Below are 17,083 nucleotides of genomic sequence, written 5' to 3' on the forward strand. Positions count from 1 at the left end.
ATTATGACTTATAGCCTGAACAGCTAGCCTTTCAGAGCCGATATTGGCAATGAAATGAAGTCATGAAGAGTCATAAACTGTACCACTCTGTTCCTTCGACATGTATACAAGTATAGGCTAGCAGTGTATGTAAACTTAGCCGATCCCGCATAAGTCATCTCTGTCAGATGAGAACAATTGCCCTTTGGCTAATTGAGACTGTGCATGTACACAAGGTGCTCTCGCAGATACCGGCTCGCTAACCTCACGGTTACAAATCCAAACTACTCAATTGACAGAACGAGACAAATTACCCCCCCTGTTTAAGACACATGTCATGTAAACTTCAGGTAATGAACTCTGACAGACACGGAAAACTAATCGTCATGAGAATGCAACTGTTTTCTTTGTAGGAAAATGTCACAACATATAACAAACATAATGCGCCTGTAAAAGAGCAAAGTAAAATTCCTTATAGATGATGAAAAGTTGTCTCTTGTCTGCTATTAGTGCAGCAGCTGACAAGAGTTAGATATCTGTAAATAATCTGAAGAAGAAAGAGAGTGTTCTCAGGTTTGTGAAGTAATTCAAACATATTTTCTGTTTTCCAGTGTTGGTGCATTATTACATAATGGTAAAAATAGATACAAGTGTTTATCTCCCAGATATCTATTAACCATTGAAAGCATGGGTACTGATCATACAGGAGCAGTAATTTCCTGGGTTAAAACACACGAGGATGTCGTTAGACATTAGATAACTTCTTCTGCATGTTTCAGCCCTAGTATACTTTAAAAATTAGCTGTCACGTGCATTACACTGTGATTTGCCGACTATATAGCAAAGGTTCTGACTACAAAAGGGGAAACGTCCATTTTAATACCACATACTACAGAGTTGATATAGAAAAATGAAATCTTAAAATAATAATTATATACGATACTTATTCATATGTTTCTTATACATATGTTCATCTGTGTCACATAATATAACACAATCAGACTTTCATGGCTTTTCTTATTAAAGCAGATTTATTCTACGTGCTTTGCAAATACAAAGCCAATTCTTATGTTATTGATGTTAAATTGGTCAGCAGCTGATGGTATATGCTGGACACTCAGTGTGGTGTCTCAGTGTCTCCCTTCCACATATACATTCTATATATACACCACTAGTGTGGATGTGCAAGCATTACAAAGTCTAATAACTGTATTAGGTCATCCTATGTTCCATGGCCACTCAGAAATAGAAGATTGTTTGTAACACTTATTGTCATCTGTTCATGTCACTCAAGATCAACCAACCATACCTCAGTGTGAAATGCATCTAAGAAAAATGCCCACAAAATAAATAAATAATATGTTACAGTTGATAAGAGAATTGGAGGACTCAATGGTTGTTTTTTCTATATATATTATTTACACATGCTAGTGTTGTTCAGTTGTTCAGTTCTAGCACTTGCTGAGAGACACATCTAAGTATGCTTAAGAAACCAAATGCAGCATCCTTTTGTAACCCTTTCCATGGTTCTATAGAAAAGGTGACAGGACTACACATACAATCTCTGATCTCAAACCACTAATGTTTGGAGGGTATAGACATATTAGTGAACACATTTTGTCAATAGATTTCCACACAATGGTTTGTATTGGCCCCCAGATATATTTGCATAATTTTATCATATCCCCTCTGAGGCGTCGTCTTTCTAAACTAAAGAGACCACATAACTTCTATAATGCTTTGTAGCTTACAGAGACACTTGTAATTCCTATATTCTCTATTCCTATAAGAGACGCGTGCTCATCTCACCTAATGGCAATAATGTTTTATGTTTTTTTATTTTATATTATTAATGAGAAAGCTGTTGTAATATAACGAACTGTAACCTATACCTGCTAGTGTCAGCCAGGCAACAAAATCCAGTGAGGTTTTATGCCATACCCAATCTCACATCCCTATCCATTACCCACCTGTGTCTTTGTGGGAGGAAGGCTTTTGGTCTCATTTTCTTCTGATTATTTTATTGGTGGACTGTATTTTTGCTGCTTCTAGAGAGACTCACTTTCTGCTACTGTCTGATTCTCTTGGACAGCAGTAGGTAGGACTGCTTAGGAAGGAGAGACCACCCAGGGTTATTTCTCTGATGTCACATCCCCATTGATACGGCTTGCACTACATGCCTGCATGAGAAGGACCTTCCCCTGTACTCTGAGGAGTTCTTGAGAAGCTCCTTCTCATGCAGACTGTGCCAATGGACAACGCACATGCCGTTCAAGAGGTAGCAACTCGGATGCAGGCAGGGCACCAATGCTTCTAATCTGCCCTGTAGCACCCCAACAGACCGCACCCAGGGACAGTTTCATAGCAGACACGGATGTGAGTATTTTTTTAATTCATGCAAAAATATGAATGAAGTTCTTCCTTTCATGAATGAAAGTACTTGGTTTGTTCTTTCTCTAGAGAGCTGACAATGGATCTTCATATCTCATAAACCATTGCTATACTGACTATTATGTGATATGCTCAGCACTCCACCTGACAAATCTCAGCTACACTATAGCCTCTGCAGACCCAGGAGTTTTGCAAGAAAATAAGGACATATAGTGTGGTGTATCTTGGAATGAACAGAAGTTGGATATTTTTTCTTTCTTTCTTTAGAGCACATGTATTTGCCTGGTACTCGGCTAAACATCTAGCTGTTTAAAAAAATATTTTAAAAGGTTCTGGCTATGTGTGAAACAATCATATGGAATAGAAACCGATTTCATGATAGATCTCCTTTCAGGGTAATTTGCAGGGTGCTAGTATACCCTTGTAATGACTTCAATCTCTCTTGGTGGATTTAATTTCAGGTTCTGGGAGGTATGTCTCATTATGTGACATTAATATAGCCTAATGTTGGTGTTCTGACATGCCCAAGTCTCCCAGCAAGTCAAACCCAACTCGAAAGAATGACATAAACAGCTTTTCCTTGTGGTCCACGCATTGTCGACAGTCCTGTAACAACCTGGGAATAATGCCACATTCAAAGTTGGGGGTTAACATTTTTTAAAACATTTGTGTTGTGTGTCAGGCCAACGTATTGAAATTGTACGTTCTGTTAAAATTGTCCACTCAGACATCTTTTAAATGAATTGTTCTTTCAGCAGACTGCCATGGTACTGAGCCTTCATGCCAAGACAAACACTCTTATTATAACATGAAAAGGGGATGGCTGTACACGTTTTCATTAAATAATGTATTACTCTGCACTGGCGAGCAAGCATGCGAGAGCCTGAGCTTCTCATCAGGACTAAAACCGCCTATAAAAACATTCATCACTCTATTCCCCTCTTCAAACATGGAAAAATACACCTCTAATTAATCAATCATATTACGCTTCATAAATCAAGAACGCAGCCAGCAAAACTAACTAAACTCATTCAACAATATTTACAGTGTTACCCATTCCTGAACAATAAGGTAGAAGTCAGAGCGCTGTTGCTAGCAGCCGTGTAAAATATCATACACTACAAATATGTGGTGAAAGGATTTCACTTTTCGCACAAATCAGTAAAATAGGATTGGGACTGAGAAACAACGAAACCACTGATACCTCGGGTCTCAAAAATGTAATTTCCTATCCATCCATTTATAGATTGTGTGCCTTGCTACATTTGTTTTATCTAACTAAGTAAAAAGGTGTATAATATTTAGCAGATCTACTAAGAATCCATTTTAATTGTGAATGAATTAAATTATTGGCACATCTCCTGGTGCACTTTCAATGCAGTGTATGGTTCTATAACCATTGCTATTTTATACTGATCGCATAATAGCAGGGAGGGCTGAGACAGCAGCAGAGAGTGACCGGGAGTAATAAGTGCAACGAAGTGAGCGAGAGAGCAGGAGCTGTGGATTCATTGTACATTCACAGCGATGACTGTAGATTGTGCTCTTTTGTGATTGTGTAGAACAGGGGTCTCAAATTACATTTTACATTAAACTATGAAGCTACCCTAAATAGTTTTAATGTAGCCTGCAGCGACCCATCCTGAAATGGAAAGCTATGTCTAAGACCCCTGCATATCTCTCTCTGTCTAGTATACTGGAGGTGTGGTCTACAACAAGGCACCCATCATACCCTGGTGCATACCTTCAGAAGTCACATAATTAGTGAAATGATGTCCACCTGTGTGCAATCTAAGTGTCACATGATCTGTCATTACATATACACGCCTTTTTTGAAAGGCCCCAGAGGCTGCAACACCTAAGCAAGAGGCACCACTAACCAAACACTGCCATGAAGACCAAGGAACTCTCCAAACAAGCAAGGGACAATGTTGTTGAGAAGTACAAGTCAGGGTTAGGTTATAAAAAAATATCCAAATTGTTGATGATCCCCAGGAGCACCATTAAATCTATCATAACCAAATGGAAAGAACATGGCACAACAGCAAACCTGCCAAGAGACGGCTGCCCACCAAAACTCACAGACCGGGCAAAGGAGGGCATGAATCAGAGAGGCAGCACAGAGACCTCAGGTAACCCTGGAGGAGCTGCAGAGTTCCACAGCAGAGACTGGAGTATCTGTACATAGGACGACAATAAGTCGTATGCTCCATAGAGTTGGGATTTTTGGCGGAGTGGCCAGAAGAAAGCCATTACTTTCAGCAAAAAACAAAATGGCACGTTTTGAGTTTGAGAAAAGGCATGTGGAAGACTCACAAAATGTATGGAGGAAGGTGCTCTGGTCTGATGAGACTAAAATTTAACTTTTCGCCATCAAAGAAAACACTATGTCTGGCGCAAACCCAACATATCACATCACCCAAAGAACACCATCCACACAGTGAAACATGGTGGTGGCAACATCATGCTGTGGGAATGTTTTTCAGCAGCCGGGATTGGGAAACTGGTTAGAGTTGAGGGAAAGATGGATGGTGCTAAATACAGGCTTATTTTTGAGCAAAACCTGTACCACTTTGTGCGTGATTTGAGGCTAGGACGGAGGTTCACCTTCCAGCAGGACAATGACCCCAAACACACTGCTAAAGCAACACTTTGGTTTAAGGGGAAACATGTAAATGTGTTGGAATGGCCTAGTCAAAGCCCAGCCCTTAATCCAATAGAAAATCTGTGGTCAGACTTAAAGATTGCTGTTCACAAGCGCAAACCATCCAACTTGAAGGAGCTGGAGCAGTTTTGCAAGGAGGAATGGGCTAAAATCCCAGTGGTAACATGTTGCAAGCTCATAGAGACTTATCCAAAGCAACTTGGAGCTGTGATTGCTGCAAAAGGTGGCTCTACAAAGTATTGACGTTAGGGGGGTGAATAGTTATGCATATTGACTTTTTCTGTTATTTTGTCCTATTTGTTGTTTGCTTCACAATAAAAAAAAAAACATCAAACATCAAAGTTGTGGGAATGTTCTGTAAATGAAATGATGCAAATCCTCAAACAATCCACGTTAATTCCAGGTTGTGAGGCAACAAAACATGAAAAATGCCAAGGGGGGTAAATACTTTTGCAAGGCACTGTACTATACTGGCAGATATAACCAGCGAGCACAATATAAATACAGCTCCCACTCACTGATTGCAGGAGCCCTTACCCAGTATGGGATTTATTCGTTAAACTGCAAACTGTGGAAGTTCACAAAGGAATTGAAAATGTTAGGTTAAAATAGCCAACTCAGTAGCCAAAAAATATTAAATTCACCTGGGTATCTAGTTTGGCTATTCTGACCTGACGTATGCAATTTTCCATGTTTGGTGAATAAACCCCTAATTAAATAATTATCCCTTCCGGTATTATATTACTAATAATCAATCGCAGACTGCCTTGCAAAGGCCAGGAACGTGGTTTACAAGTCTGCTATTCTGGCTATGAGCATTAAAAACACTATATAAGCACCTACACTCTCCTTCTCACTCTCCATTGTTTAAGCACCTACACTCTCCTTCTCACACTTTAAAAGGTGCGGAATTAAACCTTGAGAAGAAAAGGTTCAGCATTTTTGTTCTTTAAGGTTATTAACATTATAGAAAATCCCAGTATTATGTTCCAATGAATTTATTCAATAAATAGTAGGAACCTGGGCCGTGGAGTTTTTCATGCACATACGTGTTCCAATATAGAATACGTGCTGAATGCTAGATAGATGAAGATTCATTAATCAGTGTACTCGTCATGTGTGTTATTTCAAAGGGTTTAAACACTCGTTAAGCTCCCTGCATTCCTTGTAAAGGGGTTTGTTCCGATTTAGCTCATGCGAATGTAAAGAAACTGTTTACTATGTGAAGTCACAACGGCATAAAGCCATCGTGTAATGGCAGGTAAAATCGATGAGATTTAAAGCCAGTCACTTTCATGTCTTCCCAAGCAGCGAATACTTATTGTCCTGTAACCTGCTCTCTCTGCAGCTTTTGGGGGCCTGGCATAATAGCTTACCATCACAGAGCACCGTACCACACACTTGGGTAGAGAGTGGTAAATACATTCTGTAGCTGAGTTACATTGGGGCCATCACTGCATTAGAACTTGATGGGCAGATAGGAATTGGCAAAGAAGATGTATCATGTACATCAGACTATATCCTCTGCCCTTAATATAATGTTCTAGGGTTCCTCTATCAATACATTTGATCCATCCATTTTATAAAGCAACATGGGAATGGAAGACATCGATCTCACACAAGTGTTGGTTTGCTAAATTATTCAATACAGGGCCTCCACAAATTTTCTAACTGGGATACTCTTTGAAGTGTGTCACTTCTGTCTATGGCATTCTGCAGTTGAACTGGTCTAGTTAAAGGATTTCCAGTTTCCCTTGTGGTGGTCAAGACATTCAGTAATTCCATGGGCAGCGCTTTATTTACCGCAAAAGGCATTTGCCTTGGGCGGCACTTTTCAGGGGGTGGCAAAAACCACCCAGGCAAATCCCTTGTTAGCCTTGTTTTAGGGGGGCCCAAGAGTTGGCCGTCTGGCCACCATTGGGAGCCCCTGGGGCAGTCAGCCAGTTTGCATTACAAGCGGGCAGCGAGAGAGCGTTGATCTGTGAGCCTATCCTCCTGGGTGAATTTAAATAAAAATAAATAACAATAATTTGTAAATGTTGAGGGAAAATGTGTTTGTGTATGTCAGTGAATGTGTGTGCGCATGTATGTTTGTCAGTGAATGTGTGTGTCCGTGTCGTAATTCTGTCAGTGAGTTTGTGTGTCTGTCAGTGAGCTTGTGTGTGTATGTCTGTCAATGTGTGTTTCTCAGTGAATGTGTGTGTGTGTCTGTCAGTGCGTGTTGGAGTGATTGTGTGTGTCTGTCACATTGTGTCAAATCAGTGAGTGTGTCAGTGTATCTGAGGGGATATACAGGTTAGTGAGTGTGTGTGTCAGTGTGTGTTAGTCTTTTAACAGGAAGAGGTGTGGCCTTGACAGGAAGGGGTCGGACAAATTTGAATTAGGGGGTTCCAGATTTCCATTATGCCTGGGGCAGCACATATCCAAAATACACCACTGTCCATGGGCCTGATTCATACTGGTAGAACTACTGTTTTTTAGTATTCCGTAATGAAATGTACCATTTTCTTACTGGTAAACATGAAAAGTTGGGCCCCAGTGCAATTAAATTGTTAACTAATAAGAACCAATGACATTGTATGTCATTGTAACAGTCTGGTCCTTAAAGCAACGCTATAGTTGTATTCCAAGTGTCCCTCCTCCTCAGCGGCCCCCCACTAGCTATTAAGGGGGGGTTACAAAAAAAAATCCTGATTCCAGTGCAGGTGCTCCTCGACGCTGGTTTGGGCTCCTCCTCTGCCATTGGAGGGAAGCTAAAGCACATGCTCTGCAAACGCGGCATGCTCACTAGGTCTTCCCTGTAGGAAAGCATTGTCTCAATGCTTCCCTATGGTAATTTAGAAGTCTCTGTACGTCATTGTGCAATCCGTGAGAATGTCCAGTGCCGTTTCACGGAGTTAAACTCTGTAAAACAGCAGGAATTGTCTCTAGTTGCTGTCTGGCAGCTACTAGAGGCAGTCTTAACACTGCAATATAAACATGGCATGGTTACATCGAAAGGCTAAGGGGATATGGACACTTCACCCAGACCACTTCAATGAGATAAAGTGGTCTGGGTGCCCATAGTGTCCCTTTAATGTTTCCCAGTAGCTGGCCTACAGAACAATGGTGTTGGTACAACGCAGCATTGTCAGCTTAGGGTCTGGAGCGAGCAAACTGTCATGATGCAATATAGTCTAATTAGGAATATCAGATCTATGTTATGTCTTGTATTGTGAATGCCACAAAAAAAAAAATGAGGCCTTGTCTTACTGGTGGCTCTTGTTATGTGTTCCCCGTGATATGAAAATAATCTTCTTGTTTGACTAGAGATATGCCAGGCTTGGCGATGGGGTTACTTTAAATACAGGGTCTGGTGGGAAATAAAAGTCATGAAGTCTGTCAAAAGAAGTATTTCCATTAAATCACTTTTCCTCCCTTTTTCTAAATTCCAGTTCACTTTTGCAGCTACAGAGAGAAGTTTATTAGCCTGTATTGCCGACTGTCTGCTATAGTAGAGCTGGACTCCTTAATTTCCCAGCAGGCTTTGAGAGAAGCAATTTCAGATGATGAAGTTGCAACTGCCAAGCAAAGACACCAGCAAGTCTTAGATTATATCCAGGTAAGACACTGAAAGATAATGCTTTCTGCATGGGCAGCATCTATATTCAAACCTCTTAAAGTGTAACGGGCAAGATTGCAAGAGTTATGCAAAATTGAATAGGTAACTAAAAGTTGCGTGAGGGAACAAGTCACTTGTTGTAAAGTGATAGTCCCACTTTAAGGATTACTGTCATTCTGTGAGATCATAACAAATCCATCCTGGAATCATGTCTTCATTTAGTGAAAGCAATGCAGAATGACACTGCTGATGCTCAATAAGTTGGATATTTTAGGTTGGCACAGGGTCTTAAATGTGATGACAGAAAGTGAATTTGTTCATAAGTGGTTACACATTTCACATAACTCCCATGAAAGGATCATTTGTGTGTATATTCCCACAATTTGACATACCATTTAGTAGAAAAAAGTTTATAGAAGTAATGCTCTGAATATCCTCCTCCCCAACTTGTGGCATTGAATTCTGACTAGTAAAATATCAAGCCACTGGCAGGTTATTTCTGATATCTACAAGCCATTCTCTTTTACTGTTAAAGGAACACTATTGCATTACAACTGCAAACATGTATTTCTAACTCTATAGTTTTAATCTATCTATAGTAGTGTCCCCTGCTCTCTCTAACGTGTGAGGGCATTTACTTAGCTTTCATCCCTCGCCGTGCCAGTCTCTGTTTTGCTGGCAAGCCTCCTTGGCCAGGATTATCAAGAAAGCATTGGGAGGCTAGTGCGCATGTGCAGCAAAATACCACACTCAACTAATGGTCTATATGAGACCGCCACAAAAGGCATTTAAACCCTGCAATATAAACATTACTGTTCCTGTAGTTATTTGCAGGATTAAAATGACAGAGACATGGCACACAGAACACTTAATTGACATGAAGTTGTCTGGGTGCCTATAATGTTCTTTTAACACAGGAAAACTATTTCAGGGATCTACCACCACTGTTAATCACTAAGAGACTGTTGAAGTATCTGCTACATTTTAAATAGTAGTGAATTCTAGTCCTGATATAAAAATGGTAGTAGATAACTGTAATAGCCTTTCACTGGAAGTTAACTCAGCAAACCATTGAAACATGTTTAAGGTAATTGAATGCAAGGCTCTCTTGAAGGTCAAATCTATAATTGATAGTGATTGGACCAGTTGGGCCAGTAGGTACTTACCTATTGGCATTGAATGCATGAATAAGAACCCCCCCCCCCCCCCCCTTTACCTTTTCATTCCATAATTAACATAGTGCAGCCAGGTATAAATGCCAGTCTGTAGTGGAAGCAGTTTAACATGCATGTGTAAATGGTGCCTGCTTCAGGGATAGGTTTCCCCACCACATATCCACATCTCTACCCCCTTTATTATCAGCTGAAGCTGGGGATACAACCCCCTATTTGGCTGCCTTTACTGCTCACCTTCCCTGCTGCTTCCCATTCATTCTCCAGCCTTAGGTGGAACCTGGAACACACTGAGCTGTGTTTTATTGGCACTTTCAGCCGGTTTCGGATGATTGAAATCACTTGGCCTTTGACTCTGTGCCTCCCAAGCTACCCGAGGCATGGGTAAACAGCTTAATAAAAGGCATCCTGTCATGTTGTATTACCTGACAATGGCATCATTATCCTCCACATATGTAAAGACGTCCGTGTTCCCCACAAACAAAACAGTCCGTCTAGAAATAGAGGAACTGGGGAACAGAATTTTTATTTGTCTGCGTGAGCATACAATGCTTATCTATCTGTGTTATGGAAACATATGCATGTGTGGGCTTTAATTAGAGGAAAGACATACAATGCCTGGGTGCTGCATGGCCAATCAATGTGTGAGATCTTGTTCAGTATTGTAAGGACTTGGGGATTTGTGTTTTTCTGAGATTTATGCAATGTAGATTAAAGAAACAGAACTGAGGTTCTAAGCAGAACCTGGCTAATCTCACCTTAACACATCAAGCTGTAAAGCCAGTCTATATACTGCATTAATTATTATTATTCAATACATTTATATATGGCCAACATATTCCACAGCGCTTTACAAGTTAAGAAAGGGGATGTGCAGAGGTGAAGTAGGCCCTGCTCAATCTATTAGATGTTTTTTAAATTAACTTTTTAGTCCATTAATTTGTGGAGAGGGATGTAAAGGATGTACAATCAACTTTTTACTTTAAACCATGGAATTAGTACCCTGTATTGCCGGAATTCCCAATAGGCAGTATTGTCCCATAGCTTTTCTGAGCCAGCCTCCTGCTAAATTAAATAAACACGAAAACTGTTTGCTATTGTGGATATGTCGATGGAATTTCTGATCAGGTGGCATGTTTTTCACCAGTCTCTAAAAATCCATTTGTCTAATACCTTGACCCTTCCTCCTATCCATTTAAACAGATCAATATACAAACCTATATACACTGAACAAAATAAAAATGCAACACTTTTGTTTTTGCCCCCAGATCTAAGACTTTTTCTATGTACGTAAAAGGCCTATTTCTCTCAAATATTGTTCACAAATCTGTCTAAATCTGTGTTAGTGAGCACTTCTCCTTTGCCGAGATAATCCATCTACCTCACAGGTGTGGCATCTCAAGATGCTGATTAGACAGCATGATTATTGCACAGGTGTGCATTAGGCTGGTCCACGATAAAAAGCCACTTTAAAATGTGCAGTTTTACTTTATTGGGGGGTCCGAAAACCAGTCTGTAGCTGGTGTGACCACCATTTGCCTCAGGCAGTGCAACAAATCTCCTTTGCATAGAGTTCATCAGGTTGTTGATTGTGCCCTGTGGAATGTTGATCCACTCCTCTTCAATGGCTGTGCGAAGTTGCTAGATATTGGCAGGACCAGGAACACGCTGTCGTATATACGCCGATCCAGAGCATCCGTGTTTGCTCAATGGGTGACATGTCCGCTGAGTATGCTTGCCATTCAACAACTGGGATGTTTTCAGCTTCCAGGAATTGTGTACAGATGCTTGCAACATGGGGTCGTGCATTATCATGCTGCAACATGAGGTGATGGTTGTGGAAGAATGGCACAACAATGGGCATCGGGATCTCATCACGGTATCCCTGTGCATTCAAAATGCCATCAATAAAATGCACATGTGATGGTTGTCTATAACATACGCCTGCCCATATCATAACCCCACCTCCACCATGGGCCACTCGATCCACGACGTTGACATCAGCAAACCGCTCACCCACACAACGCCATTCATGTTGTTTGCCATTGGCAATGTACAGTGAAAACCGGTATTCATCCGTGAAGAGAACACCTCTCCAAAGTGCCAGACACCATTGGATGTGAGCATTTGCCCACTCAAGTTGGTTACAACGAGCATGCAGATGAGCTTCCCTGAGATGGTTTCTGACAGTTTGTGCAGAAATTCTTTGGTTATGCAAACCGATTGTTGCAGCAGCTGTCCGGGTGGCTGGTCTCAGACGATCTTGGAGGTGAAGATGCTGGATGTGGAGGTCCTGGGCTGGTGTGGTTACATGTGGTCTGCGGTCGTTTGGATGTACTGCCAAATTCTCTGAAACGCCTTTGGAGACTGCTTGTGGTAGAGAAATGAACATTCAATTCACGGGCAACAGCTCTGGTGGACATTCCTGCAGTCAGCATGCCAATTGTACTCTCCCTCAAAACTTGCGACATCTGTGGCATTGTGCTGTGTGATAAAACTGCACATTTTAGAGTGGCCTTTTATTGTGACCAGCCTAAGGCACACCTCTGCAATAATCATGCTGTCTAGTCATCATCTTGATATGCCACACCTGTGAGGTGGATGGATTATCTCGGCAAAGGAGAACTGCTCACTAACACAGATTTAGACAGATTTGTGAACAATATTTGAGAGAAATAGGCCTTTTGTGTACATAGAAAAAGTCTTAGACTTTTGAGTTCAGCTCATGAAAAATGGGGGCAAAAACAAAAGTGTTGCGTTTATAATTTTGTTCAGTGTATATAGGTGTCATCTTAGACATTCTCTTTGCTCTATGAGACTTCACCTAAGGACTTCACCCGCCAACCTTCTTCTCATTTTTAGGATAACAAGATCTAGTTAAAATAAATCATATTTCCTCAAGTATTCCATCCTTTGCAGATACTATAAATAATATTGAAGGTTTCTGATAAAAACATGTTTAACCCCTTAAGGACACATGACATGTGTGACATGTCATGATTCCCTTTTATTACAGAAGTTTGGTCCTTAAGGGGTTAAAGTCTCACCTTCCCAAATGTATATGGCACACACCAGCACCCATATTAATCTCATAAAAATGTGAACTTTGGCACTTGGAGACCTCACCCCTAACATTATACATTACAATGAAATGCCCTGCCTAAACAGCAAAACTTCTCACCACATTTTACTGCCTGTATTCCTTTCCACATGGCCTTACAGATTACATTGAATGAGAAACATTAACGTTAGTACATTTCCTGACTGGATATGAATCCCAATTAATCCATGCTCTCTCTTACCCAGATTTCCAAAATGTGCGTGCCATATATCCCTTCGAAACCTGTCTCCAGAATGAGCTGTTTTTACCATGTTTGGCAAATTAAAGGGTGACTCCATCACTTGTTTAAACTTATTTTATTTCAGTTCTAAATATCTTATTGGGCACATGTCCCCTTACGGCCAAAGGAATTCAGTGCTAAAGACTTTTTTCCTCTTGCTAGGATACTTCTATTTTTACCCTAATATTCTCCATCTTATCTAGAATTAAATATGCCCTTATCATCCTTATGGTTGTAGCGGTACTTACCCTTTCCAGGGGCCGGCCGGGGTCCTCTGTTCAAGCCGCGCGCGGCCCTTCCGACGGTTGAAACAGGAAGGCGGGCAGTGACCGCGAGAAGCGGTCACGTGTGCCGCCTGAATCTAAGAGCACGCCGCGGGTCTTGGGCGCGCTCTTAAAGGGACAGTGGGAGCCTAAATTGGCAAAGGCCTCCCATTGGTCCCTGTCATGCCACACTCCCCATGCACTTACCTTTTGGGGGCGTGGATGTGACCGGGACCAATCAAAATAGATGTTAAGATATATATACTCACCTTTTTCCCTTAGTTCCTTGCCCTATCGTGGTTTCTGTTTCAGTTCCCTTTAGCGCTTGTTGTATTCAGTTGTGTTCCTTCGTACTTGACCTTGGCTTTGTTTTCTGACTACGTTTTCTCTTTATCCTTATCTGTTCTGTTTGCCGGCTTGCTGTTTACTGTGTAACACACCCCGTCTAGTCCTAGTTTACGCTGTCTCTTTGTGCCCTTGACCTCGGATCGCTCCTGACTCTGTACTTCTCCTATATACGTCGAGTCCGGCCACTCTAAGGTCCGGTAGACGTATCTCCCCTCTGTTTAGTTGAATCCTGCGTGTTGGGGTATATTTTCGTTACATTACGATAGGGCATTGGACCCCGCAGATTTGGCTCAGCAGATGGCGTCTCATGAGGCTAGATTTGTAGAGCAGGATCACCGTATGGATCAGATAGCCCAGGCTCTCCAGACGCTCTTATCTAGAACTATTCCAGCAACCACACCTAACCCTCCTACACCTCTTCTTCCTGAAGTATCTACTTTGCCTAATACTTCGTCCCATTTAACACCTCCTCCTAGGTATGGAGGGGACTCATGCAGAGGTTTAATTAATCAAATAGAATTCCACTTTGAGATGTATCCACGTTCCTTTCCCACAGAAAGGTCTAAGGTGGGGTTCCTTATGCACCAGCTTACCGATAAAGCACTTGAATGGGCAAATCCTATTTGGGAGGCTTATGGACCTATGGTGCATGATTTCAATAGTTTTCTTACGGATTTTCGTAGAACTTTCGACACAACGAAAAGGTCAAAAAATGCCGCAAGAGCATTAATGAGAATGAAACAGGGTTCTAGGTCTGTGGCTGACTATGCTATTCAGTTTCGTACCCTTGCTTCACAGGTAGATTGATCCAACAATGGGTTAACTACTGCATTCATGGAAGGTTTATCTGACACTATATTGGATGAGGTAGCAGCTAAGGAGCTTCCTATTGCATTAGAGGCCCTTATTGACTACCTCATTGATATAGATAATAGGATTCGTTACAGGCTCTATACTAAGAACAGGAATAGACGATTGGTTACACCTATTAACCCCAGAGTTGATAAACCTGAGAGTGTTAAAGTATCGGAGGTGGAACCCATGCAATTAGGGGTTGCCAAACTCTCTGATACTGAAAAATTACATAGGAGAAGGGACGGACTCTGCATATACTGTGGTAGGAGAGACCATATGGTAAAGGAATGTCCTTTGCTTCCGGAAAACTCTCGCAGCTAAGACCTTACAGGGGACTGGCCTTGGGTGTGATTTCTAAGTCTCCTAAATTGCCTCCTAACCGTTTGCTTCTCCCTGTTTCTTTACATATGGGAGAGAGTTGCATAGCTGAGCACATATACGCTCTGGTTGACTCCGGGGCAGCTGAAAATTTCATAGACTCTGGTTTTGTTAAGAAAAACAACATTCCCATCAGAGAGAAGGAGATACCCTTGGCCGTTGAAGTTCTCCAGTTGTTACTCATGAAACTGTACCGTTACACATGTTTACAGGGGTTTTACACTTTGAAACCATTCGGTTCCAGGTCACTACCTCTCCCTCTTCTCACGTCGTGTTAGGGTACCCATGGTTACGTGCTCACAATCCCATTTTCGACTGGGAGTCAGGGCAAATAAATTCATGGAGCGAAGCCTGCCACGAGTCTTGTACTATTGAAATCACCCCTTTGAGTTCTATTAATATTCCAACTACTGCGTATTCCTAATGTCTTTCACACTAATTGTTGAAGTCTTACGTACGCAACCGCTATAGCCGGCATACTCCTCCTCCCCCTCCTGTCTCTGTGGAGGGTCATGAGGAGTTTGAAGTTTCTGCCGTTCTTGACTCTCGTTTCCTTAGGGGTCGACTTCAATACCTGGTGCATTGGAAGGGCTATGGTCCTGAGGAGCACAGTTGGATTTCCGCTGACGCTGTTCACGCTCCTCGCCTTGTGCATTCCTTCCATTCTCGTTTTCCTGCCAGGCCTGGCCCTCACCGCCCGGTGGGCGTGTCCTCGGGGGGGGGGGGGGGGTACTGTAGCGGTACTTACCCTTTCCAGGGGCCGGCCGGGGTCCTCTGTTCAAGCCACGCGCGGCTCATCCGACGGCTGCAACAGGAAGGCGGGCAGTGACCGCGAGAAGCGGGTCTCGGGCGCGCTCTTAAAGGGACAGTGGGAGCCTAAATTGGCAAAGGCCTCCCATTGGTCCCTGTCATGCCACACTCCCCATACACTTACCTTTTGGGGGCGTGGATGTGACAGGGACCAATCAAAATAGATGTTAAGATATATATACTCATCTTTTTCCCTTAGTTCCTTGCCCTATCGTGGTTTCTGTTTCAGTTCCCTTTAGCGCTTGTTGTATTCAGTTGTGTTCCTTCGTACTTGACCTTGGCTTTGTTTTCTGACTACGTTATCTCTTTATCCTTATCTGTTCTGTTTGCCGGCTTGCTGTTTACTGTGTACCAGACCCCGGCTAGTCCTAGTTTACGCTGTCTCTTTGTGTCCTTGACCTCGGATCGCTCCTGACTCTGTACTTTTCCTATATACGTCGAGTCCGGCCACTCTAAGGTCCGGTAGACGTATCTCCCCTCTGTGTTGTCTTCTGTTTAGTTGAATCCTGCGTGTTGGGGTATATTTTCGTTACAATGGTACAGTTAGAAATAAAAATGTCCATAAACTATTCTGCTATCGAACCATTTAAGAAAACACCAAAGTTATAATAAACAATATTGTATATTTTAAACCAATTAATCAGTGACTTAATTTGCAGCACTCAGTGTTCTGCTTTGTTTTTGGCACTGCAAGCACCTTTTTGCACTACTATTGCACTACTTTTTTCTTTTTCTTCTTCTTTTTCTCTTTTTTAGTTGGTTTATTTAACAAAGAAAGCCCAAACATTCAGCAAACGTTGTCTCTCATCTAACTGCTGGCCGTGCCCTGGACATCATTATTGAAAACATACATTTAGCCCAATATAGATGCAACCTATTGATTGAGATGAACTTGTCATTACAATCTTGTGAACACATGTATTCTTAATTTAACGAGTGTAAGAAAATGCCAAAAATGAAAATATAAAAAGTGATACACTGAAAGTGTTATCCTGCACTATCCTTTACGGCAGACGTGCCCAAAGGTAGATCCCCAGAGGTTGTAGAACTACAACTCCCATGATGCTTTGCGTGCCTTTAGAATGACAAAGCGTCATGGAAGCTTTAGTTTTAAAACATTTAGGGATCTAACTTTCGTTCACCCGTACTTGGCACCCTGATTTTCAGGCCTTATCAGGGATGCATGCTGGGGGATTCTGGCATTCATTTTAGTGAATATGTGGAGTTGACAGAAGAGAAGTAGCCAATCTCACTAGTTGAAATAAAACATGAGGATAAGT

The 17,083-nt window shown here is 41.8% G+C and overlaps 1 protein-coding gene across 1 annotated transcript in view; it reads left to right on the plus strand.

Moving 5' to 3' along the window:
• ANKFN1 (ankyrin repeat and fibronectin type III domain containing 1) overlaps positions 1 to 17,083 on the plus strand; it is a 233,172-nt gene that overhangs the window by 176,210 nt on the left and 39,879 nt on the right. Inside the window, exon 16 of the mRNA XM_063453345.1 lies at positions 8,470 to 8,636. Within this exon, the coding sequence (XP_063309415.1) occupies positions 8,470 to 8,636 (167 nt within the window). The remainder of the gene's footprint in view (positions 1 to 8,469; positions 8,637 to 17,083) is intronic.

This window comes from Pelobates fuscus, chromosome 5, assembly GCF_036172605.1.
Source record: "Pelobates fuscus isolate aPelFus1 chromosome 5, aPelFus1.pri, whole genome shotgun sequence".
Classification (NCBI taxonomy): domain Eukaryota; kingdom Metazoa; phylum Chordata; class Amphibia; order Anura; family Pelobatidae; genus Pelobates; species Pelobates fuscus.